At 39.1% G+C, this 10,838-nt stretch overlaps 1 protein-coding gene across 1 annotated transcript; it reads left to right on the top strand.

The window, feature by feature from the left end:
• Positions 1-9,248: 9,248 nt before the first annotated feature.
• LOC130047786 (uncharacterized protein K02A2.6-like) lies at positions 9,249-10,766 on the top strand. The gene has a single exon (XM_056143243.1). The coding sequence runs from the start codon at positions 9,249-9,251 to the stop codon at positions 10,764-10,766; it is 1,518 nt and encodes a 505-aa protein (XP_055999218.1).
• Positions 10,767-10,838: the final 72 nt, after the last annotated feature.

Below are 10,838 nucleotides of genomic sequence, written 5' to 3'. Positions count from 1 at the left end.
TCGATTGTCTGTTCGATGATTATTCTAAGGGTGGCTATTTGGTAAATGCAGGAACGCTCTTGTCTGAATCCTGATTGTCCATCTCCTATAAGAGATTCTTATTGTGATACTGTTCATGTAAATTTTGAATTCATTCCATGTGTGGTTGTAAATACAACTGCACCCATCTAGTACATTCAAAATTTACAATATGAAAGATAGACCAGAATCATTCTCAACTTTATTTCAGTAGCAGCAAATTCACGATTTCTGGTATCGGATCAAAAACTGCACGTTTCTCTCTGTTACATAAATGAGTTGATCTTGTCTGAAAATTAAACTTAAACAAATCATTTGAATCAATTTTTTTTCCAATGCATCAATTTTTAAATCAATAAATCTCGAATAAGTGGAGATAGTGAAATATAAAGATCAATTGCTTCGTGAGAGTTAGCAGGGTTGTGCCAGCCATGATCTTCCATCACTAGATGACACAACTCAAACAATTGTTCATCGCACCTCAGACTTTCTAATACATTGCTCTTTACATTGCTGTACTTTAATTTCATCAACGTTCCACAAAAAATCTTCTGCACCACTGAGTTCAGGAAAATTGTATAACACAAAGGGCCTCCCGTTTGGTGTTCTTCCTGATCCTGTGTCCATTCCAGGTTTGTGCGACCATATTTAGTTCCGTCTGCAAATGTTATAAAAACCCTACATTTCTTTTTGATAATGCAAATTAAAAGATCAACACTATACAGAATTAGTGGCGGAGCTAGAAATTGTTGTTGAGGGGGTAGCCCCTCCAACCTCTCCGTTTCTGGAGATATGCGGGTAGAATGATTAGCAATATAGAATGCCTACCTATAACAGAAGCTACGTTTTTTGTTAAATGAACTTGCAACTCATTCACTAACATTTCCCCCCGCCTTAGATTTGTTGATTTGATAACAACAAAAGGGTGATTCGAGATCGAAGGGTGTCTCCCCTCCTGAAAATCAAGGGGAGTGGGTGGAAATTATAGTATATCTCCTGTTAATCTAAGCACATAATTTCACGTTTTTCTTATCCATTTTCTTTGCGAGATACAGATATTCCGCATCTCTATCCACCAAAATAGTGGTTGAATAATTAAACAGAAATGAGTTTTGATTTCAACCTAATATCTGCCCCCTCTAGATCCGCCAATGATCTCTATCCACCAAAATAGTGGTTGAATAATTAAACAGAAATGAGTTTTGATTTCAACCTAATATCTGCCCCCTCTAGATCCGCCAATGATAAAATGGCTTATCCTGTTCCAAAGAGTATTGTTGCATATATTACGTATGTACAAGTTCCTTCTTATGTTTGTTATAATTACCTGTATTATCTCAAGGAAACAAAACCATAACAATTTCTGTGCAAGGAAATCGCCAGAAAAATTACCATCATCCTTAAATATCTCAAAAACATTCATCCAGAATTGTGCGAACTCTTTTCTCAAGAGTCCCCACCAGCTTTCTATCTTCTGATTACACTTGCTTTTTCCGGACAGAAAAACGGTGTTTTGGTCACAGGTAGGATCGTTTTTGCGAAGAAATAGTTGTAACTGCCGAACAGTTTCATTCTCTGTACCAAGATCTACTCTTACTCTTTTGGGGCAACCTCGTACCTTTCAAACAGCATCCATGAAATACCCTGCAATTAGTCGTGGGTTATTATTGGTAGACGCTGCCTCAAGCCACATTATTTGACTTGATTATCCATCTATACAACCATGAATACATATTCCATAAGGCTTCAATTTGTCGTACCCATCAATATGCCAGAGATAGTTTGGACCGGGATTGGAATACTCTCTCCGTCTTAAGCGTCTTTTGGTACGGCATCTTACACCTTCTGGATCAAGGCATTTGACGATAAGCCACACAGCTTCATGGTCTCTGACATAACCATTTTCCTTACACTTCGCGTACATCCTCTTACATCCATGCAATTGTCCCGATCCATGAATTTCTCGCAATATGAAAGACCCAACATCCAGTATATTAGATTGATTTTTTTCTTCTATACAATCCTTGGGATGAGGTGATTCTTTTAAAATGTCTAACAGAGACTGTTAATCCATGTAATTTACTCAATATTTCCTAAATTTCATTAAAGGTTAAGCCTTCTCTATAGTATTTAGCGACAAGTGTATTTCTCTCCATAGCTAGCGTAAGCAGATGATAATGAAATACGAAATTTAAATAATTGGTAAAACCAAATATCAATTTGTTATAACAAATTACTAATTTGTTATAATTTCAATGTTATTTATTACAATTGTTTTGATTGGACAAAACTAAAGCTGAACAAGAGTTTACACATCAATAAATCCAAAAACGCGATGTATTCATACACGCCTGAAAACAAATAACATAGTGCGGGGAAACTATTCAAATTTTTGCAATTGTTAATAAAGTGAATGAAGTGGAATTATAAGAAGCAAACATTCTTTTTGAAGAATTTATCGATGTGTAAACTACGGACATTTTACTCACAAACTTAACATAAAAGTGCTTTGCACTTTTATTCAGTTTGTGAGTAAAATATCCGGAGTTTAATCCTATAATAACAAATTGATAATCTGTTATAACAAATTAGTAATCTGTTATAACAAATAAGTAATTGGTTATAACAAATTAATAATCTGTTATAACAGATTAGTAATCTGTTATGACAAATTGATAATTTGTTATAACAAATTAGTAATTTGTTATAACAAATTAATAATCTGTTATAATAAATTATTAATTTGTTATAACAAACTAAAAAAAAGATACTGCTGCGGCCCTAATATGCTTCCGTAGATTCGACACTGTCAATTAAGAAATAAGATATCATTTTTGAATGTTGTTGGGATATGACATGAATTTGGTCACGTGATCAAATCCTATAACGCCCGAAGGGCGTTATAGTAGATTTGATCACGTACCAACTTCATGTCATATTCCAATAACATTCAAAAATGATATTTTATTTCTTATATTTATATTTTCTATTTTGATTTGTGTTCTTACCGAGCTTCCATGATTATGTAGCAGATGACCAAAATAACGATCGTAGAACACAAAATATAGTTCGTTAGAGTTTTATCAAACAAAACATTAGGAACAATATAAAAGAATATAAGATAGAGATATTTAATTGAAAATGTTAAAAAAAGACGAAACATGTGTAAAATAAAGGTAATTTAGAGCGTAAAGTTAACTGAAATGACGACAAGAAGAGTGGAGTAAACTACATCCGTGATGTGATTTGGTCGCGATCAGCGATGGAGAAACTTGTGTCGGTCTAGCTTACTAAGTTGAAAACGCTTGTTGATCACAGATTTCGACAGATATTCAAAGGATCTGGGAGAATTGATGGTGGATATGATGGGTCAAGTTAACGTTAAGCTTTTAGTCAGGTTTTTGGAAAGAAACGGTATGTTCATCGTTAGGACTCGTGGTAAACGTAGCCATGCAGGAGACGATTCAAGACAGTAGGACAGATTTAGACAAAGTGCAGGTAGGTTGCGTCTTTTATTTACCTTCAGTGTGTGTAAAAGAAAATAAAAACGAACTGACGGAGTTTTTGTTCACTTGAGAAATTTCTGTTGTAGGATTTTAATGAAGACTCGCACCGGTACCCTGACATGAACATCTAAATTTTTCGAGCCTCGAAACCAGCCTCGCTTATGATCATGCCGAGTCATAGCCGTGATGGAAGTTGCCAGGAAACAACAGGTTAACTTATCATAAAGTAAATAGGCTTATAACTCTGTCTACATGTCTTCGCTTCCAATATCATAGAACTTTATAAAATCGCCATGCAGAAGTTAAGACGGTATTTAAAACTGTATAAAATGAAACAACAGAATGATATGTTTAATGTTTCTCTTTTATAAATTGATGAAATTCTTGTTTGTTTACAAAATAAAATCTGTATAAATATCCTGCTGCGTTTGTTTCTGTTATGATATCATTGCAGTGGCGGATCCAGGTTTTACGAAGGGGGGGGGGGGGTGAGGGTGGGGGTGAAAGTAAAGTATTAGCCAAAATACTCAGCCATTTTGGGTGTCAATCTGGAATTTTACTCGCACTATTTCTATTATTTAAATTTGTGGGGGGGGGGGGGGGGTCTAAATCCCCCACTGCATTGCATAAGCAAGAACCCAGGTGAAAATACAGAAACTGACTTTTGAAGCGGTGATTGTATTCATACGCAAGAACAAACTGATCACGTGACCAAATTCATGTCATACGAAATTGAACATCGATTTCATTAGTACTGTCATATAAGGAAGTGCATTGGCAAATGTAAATATTGCAGAATAGAGAACGGTGAAAGTGAACAATGCATCATTGTCAATTACTTTAATGGTTTCATATAAACGTGCCGAGTCCAATTGATCAATGAATGATTGAATTAAAGGTCTCCAGAAATGTTTTCCACTGTATTTTCTACTTAGTCCAGAACATAGCTGTAGTAAATAATTAAACAAGTCCGTGGGGATCCTCGGTACCCCTTGCTCGTAGTAAGAGGCAACTAAATGGGGCTGTCCTTCGGATGGGATCGCAAAAAGCGAGGCCCCGTGTCACAACATGTCGTTAGAGTGAAATATTCTCGAGAGGGACGTTAAAGAATCTATAGTATGTCTGTGCCATTCTATGCTCTCTTTTTTTTTTTACTTCACTATTAACTTTATAGCAAGTCTGTGTCATTCTATGCTTCTTCTTTTATACCTCTTTACATTTATAGGGAGTGAAAGTTAGACGGGGGAAAAGGACACGGGGAAGAGGAACCACCACTACCCACAACAACACGGTCACTGATGCTCCCTTTCCTGATTCACTTGAAGAAGACTACAGTGCGTTTACTTTCAAGGATCCCACTGCAGACCTCTCACTTTTTCAGCAACCAGCTACAAAGAACAGGGAACGTTTCATAATGCAAAATCACTGGAACTTTGATTTGAACACGAACTTGCCAATTACAAAGCTGAAGACTATCTTTCATTAGGGTCCCATCCCCTGTATTGGTCAATTAAACTATCCTCTGCTCTCACGTCTTGCCAGCTATTACCTATGTGTTTCGGCAAGTTCAGTTTCCGCTGGTAACCTGGTTACAGCGCAGACCATTGTCGGTGAAGGGCTGCAAAATTTAGGTCTATGCTCGGCGCATACGGCCTTTGAGCAGGGAGGGATCTTTATCGTGCCACACTAGCTGTGACACGGGCCTCGGTTTCTGCGGTCTCATTCGATTGATTGATTGAATATTGTTTTACGTCCCTCTCGAGAATATTTCACTCATATGGAGACGTCACCACTGCCGGTGAAGGGCTGCAAAATTTAGGCCTATGCTCGGCGCTTATGGTCATTGAACAAGGAGGGATCTTTATCGTGCCACACCTGCTATGACACGGGGCCTCGGTTTTTGCGGTCTCATCCGAAGGACCGCCCCATTTAGTCGCACCTTACGACAAGCAAGGGGGTACTGGGGACCTATTCTAACCCGGATCCTCACGGGATCGGTCTCATTCGAAGAACCGCCCCATTTAGTCGGCTCGTACGATAAGCAAGGGGTACTGAGGACCTATTCTAACCCGGATCCTCACGGAACTATCCATACTTGAAGCTTGTTGATAAAGTACACTACTTGTGATTTGTTTTATTTTCTTAATGCTTGATATATGAATGGGCCAATTTTGAATTCCAAGTCAGAGATGTTTGATATTTTTCCATTAAGTTTTTGTACTCTATCCTCAAATTTAGCTGGTGCTTTAAAATTGGCAATATTTTGTAAATCGGTGAAAGGAAAGGTGAAGATAACGAACGGGGGGGGGGGGGGGGCATATTGGAATCAGCATGTCAGTCTGTCTGTCCGTAGACATAATTTGGTCCGTGCATGTTCTAAGAAACTTGTGCACGGATTTTTCTGAAAATTGGTACATTCATTAATCAACATATGATGATATGCACCTGGTATTTTCATATTGATTGGACAATTAATCTTCAATTTACAGTCTCTTTTCTACCTATGGACTTGGTCATTTTTTTTATGCTGAAAGCATTGTAAATACATTGTTCTAAGACAGAAGATATACATAATTTTTTAAATTTTGAAATAGAATATTTAAAGTATTAAAAAGTTATGCTAATTTCTATTTTGTTTAAAAGGAGGGGGTCTCTTCGTCTAGAGGATATTTCAAAAACAAATTGAAAGGTTTGAATCAGACCTTTTATATACATTTTTCATTGAAGTAAAATAACATTGATGTACCTTACATTTTGATTGATAGTGAATGTATGAATATTTGCATTTTCTATATATGCTTTTTCTGTGGGTGTGGGGGGTCTTCATACTCTAGCAATTTTTAAACAATGTACCAAATTAAGAGAAATGATAATAAACAATCTTTAAAATTCTCTGAAAATCCTATTTCATGGTATAGTATTTTATATTAAGCATCACCGGAAATATTTTAATCATTGATTGATTCATTTTCAATTTAAAAAAATAATATACTAGATGGCCATTTGAGTAGAAAACTTCTGGTTTGACCTGCGGAAGTCTGTTTTTATCTATTATATAGTGTGTTTTGGATTCATGTTCATTCATTCATTTACTGTTTGATCAGCTGTTTGTGTACTGTTGTGTATGACGTCACGTTTTCTGTGTTCTTGAATAAATGGTAGATTAGACTACACGTGTTTTCATGGTGCTCGACTAAACATGGTGTCAGAAGCGGGATTCCAGTGATATTACCAGAAATTTACCTACAGATTTAGCAGTTAGTCATTCCTACAGAAGCATACCTCGTTTCAACCCCCCGGAAAGTTTTAACTTCAGCAACCCGACGGAGTGGCTTGACGGGAAGGAGAGGTTTTCGCGTTTCAGAATGGCGTCAAAATTACACAAGGATGACCCCGAGGTCCAGATCAGCGCACTCATTTACGCAATGGGTAAGGAGGCTGAACACATATTCAAGTCCTTACAGTTTGCAGAAAATGGGGATGAGAAGAAATTTGAGAAAGTCTTCGAGAAATTCGACGAGTACTTCATTCCTAAGAGGAATATTATTCATGAGCGAGCCAGATTTCATCAGCGTGCACAACAACCCGGTGAGTCTATAGAGACTTTTGTTAGAAATCTCCATGAAATATTCGAGTATTGTGATTTTGCCGACAAGAAGGAGCAAATTAGAGATCGATTAGTGATAGGAATTTCTGACAAAGAACTCTCAGAAAAATTACAACTCGGATCAGACCTGACACTTGAGAAAGCAGTCGAAATTGCGCGGCAATCAGAAATGGTTAAATCACAAATCAAGGACCAGAGCGTATCAGCTACAAATGTGGAGGCTGTCCACAAGCATAGCGTTATGGGTCAAAGTCAGCGGAATTTTAACACTAGTCGAGGCAGAGGACGTGGTCACAGATCCTCAGGCGGTCGTGGCAGAGGTAACCATCACGGAGCAGAACAAAGTCAGGGAAAATGTAGTAAATGTAATCTTCGATATTCAAGGGATCATTGTTTCGCTAAGGGCAAACAGTGCAGACGATGTCACAAGTATGACCACTTCGCTGTGTGTTGTAACCAAAATAGTGTAGCAGAAATAGTACAACCAAAATTTGGAGGATTGTATGAGGAAACAGGATTTCTAGGATCCGTCACTACCTGTCATGATGACGAGACGGCGTGGAAGGTGAACCTAAGAATTTGCGGGAAAACAGTAACGTTTAAGATCGATTCCGGAGCAGATACCTCAGTCATGGGGAAATCAACCTACCGCACACTTCAGTACCTACCGAAACTCAAATCTGCTAATACTGCTCTATTTGGACCTGGAGGACGAATTGACTGTCTTGGAGTTTATACAGCTGAAACTAATTTTAAGGACCAAAACTTTGTGTTCCCAATACATGTTATCGAAGGGACAAGTAACCTTTTAGGACGATCAGCTGCACACAAGTTTGGACTCATCAAGAAAATTGACAATGTTGAATCAAGTTTGTTTGGAAGTTTTGGACTGGTGAAATGTGAGTCTGTTAGAATTACTCTCAAGGATGGTGCAAAGCCATACTGTCTAACAACTGCCCGTCGTATAGCATTTGCACTGATGACAAAAGTAGAAGCAGAGTTGAACAGACTTGAGAAAGAGGGCATTATCGAAAAAGTGGAGAGGCCAACGGACTGGTGCGCTCCTATGGTGCCTGTGTTAAAAAAGAACGGCAATGTGAGGATTTGTGTGGATCTTTAAAAACTTAATGAAGCAGTGAAAAGAGAACATTTCATGCTTCCAAATCTTGATGATATTTCCCCAAGATTAGCAGGATCAACACTGTTCTCCAAACTTGACGCATCAAGTGGTTTCTACCAAATTCCCTTACATCCCGACAGCTGTGGATTGACAACATTCATAACACCCATGGGACGTTACTGCTTTAGGCGAGTACCATTTGGGATAACATCCGCCCCAGAAATCTTCCAGCGCAAAATAACAGAATTATTAGATGGCATTGAGGGAGTGGAGGTCATCATTGATGATATCTTGATTCACGGGAAGACTCGCAAGGAACATGACCTCAGACTTGACACAGTGCTTCACAGAATCCATGATTCAGGACTCAAATTGAATCGTGAGAAGTGTGAATTCCGTAAAACTGAGATAGAATACTTTGGACATAGTATTTCATCTGAAGGTATCCGACCAAGTAGCAGTCGAGTTGATGCTATCAGACAGATGGAAACTCCAACAAACCTTACAGAGTTACGCAGATTTATCGGAATGGTGAACTACCTGGGACGATTTATTCCAGAGTTAGCCTCAGTGATCAGCCCAATGACAGATCTGCTGAAATCTGGAAGTGCCTGGTTATGGGACCAAGCTCAAGCTAACGCATTCAGTCATGTTAAACAACTACTTACCTGTGCTCCCGTATTGACATTCTATGATCCACAGAAGCCGATTGTTGTCAGTGCAGACGCTAGCAGCTTTGGCTTAGGGGCAGCTCTTTTTCAGCAGGAAGGAGACGTGTTCAAGCCAGTGGCTTACTGTTCTAGGAAACTGACCAGTGCTGAGCTGAAATATGCCCTGATTGAGAAAGTGTCTAGCCTCGCTTTGGGCTTGTGAAAAATTCTCGCGTTACATAGTGGGACTGAAATCGTTCAAGTTACTTACAGACCACAAACCTCTTGTACCCTTGATAAATACTCAAGACTTGGACAAAGCACCTTTACGCTGTCAACGCATGCTCATGCGACTACGAGGATACAGCTTACATGCAGAACATGTTCCTGGAAAACACCTTATTGTTCCAGACACACTGTCAAGAAGCCCGATAGGAAGACCAAATCAAGGTGATACTCTTGCTGAGGAAGTTGAATGTTACGTTGATTTGTTGGAGAACTCCAGACCATTGTCAGACAAGCTACTAGAGCAAATACAACAAGCTACAGAAGGAGACAGCATCCTACAAGAGGCAATCAACCATACTAGACATGGATGGCCGACACACATGAATTCCATTTACAGGAGGGAACTGCGAGACTACTTTGTAACACACAGTGAACTGTTAGAGTCGAGAGGACTACTTTTGTACAGAAATCGCACTGTAATACCAGAGACTCTTAGAAGTGAAGTTCTGAGAAGCATACATGATGGACATCTTGGACTTAATAAGTGCAGAGGAAGAGCTCAGGATTCTGTGTGGTGGCCTGGAATTACACAGGATATTCGCAACCTTATAAACACATGTGAATTTTGCCAAACTCACCGTCGATCACAACAACGAGAACCGTTGAAGTATACACCATTACCAAGTCGACCATGGCAGAAAATTGCAGCAGACCTGTGTGAGTTAGATGGGAAACACTTCTTAGTAGTCATAGACTATTTTTCCAGATTCATTGAGATAGCGTTTCTACAGTCTACTACCAGCGCACAAGTTATCGGACAGATGAAAAACATGTTTTCTCGATGGGGAATTCCTGAAGAGATAGTCTCCGATAATGGTACCCAATTCACCTCAGAGACTTTCCACGAATTTGCAGTAAATTACAAATTTTGTCAGACGTTCACGAGTCCTCATTATCCACAATCTAATGGGGAGGCTGAAAGCGCAGTAAAGATTGCGAAAAGAATTCTCCGCCAGAATGATATATTTAAGGCGTTGTTATCATATCGCAACACACCTATAGAAGCAACCGGTAAAAGCCCAGCAGAACTCATGATGGGACGGAAACTACGCACTACTGTTCCAACATTACCAGAATGGCTAGAACCAGAGTGGATGGATCGTGATGAAGTTTTCCTTCGTGATCTACGATACAAGGAGCGGTATACATCTCGTTATGACCAACATCACAACGTGCATCCATTAGCCGAACCAAAGCCAGGAGATTCGGTCAGAATCAAGACGGACAAAGACAAACTATGGGTCACCCAGGGAACCGTACAGGAGGCAGATCCAAAGACGCGATCATACGTTGTAGGGACCCCCAGAGGTTCTTATCGCAGGAACCGTCAACATCTTCAGAAAACCGATAGATCCGTGTTCTCCGACCATTACAGTAAACCAGTAGTACCTGCAGACACATTCATATCAGATGCAGACCAAGAACCACAAGTCATTTCTAAGGAATCGCAATCACAGGAGCCTAAGGCTACGAGCGATGTTCCCTTAACTCCGCAGTCACCGAAACAAGGAGTGATTCAAACGCGCAGCGGACGTGTCGTCCAACGTCCCAAGAACCTGGACGATTATGTTGAATGACATTTGTTTAAAGAGTTGTGTTCTTTGCTAAATTTTGTATGTCTAAGAATGACTGTATTTGTAAAGTTGTAT

This window comes from Ostrea edulis, chromosome 1, assembly GCF_947568905.1.
Source record: "Ostrea edulis chromosome 1, xbOstEdul1.1, whole genome shotgun sequence".
Classification (NCBI taxonomy): domain Eukaryota; kingdom Metazoa; phylum Mollusca; class Bivalvia; order Ostreida; family Ostreidae; genus Ostrea; species Ostrea edulis.
The sequence above is the reverse complement of the archived record's forward strand: the minus strand, read 5'-3'. Positions and strand labels throughout refer to the sequence as shown.

Excerpts from the sequence above, each read along its gene's own strand:
- LOC130047786 (XM_056143243.1), top strand. The coding sequence starts at position 9,249 with ATGCGACTACGAGGATACAGCTTACATGCAGAACATGTTCCTGGAAAA.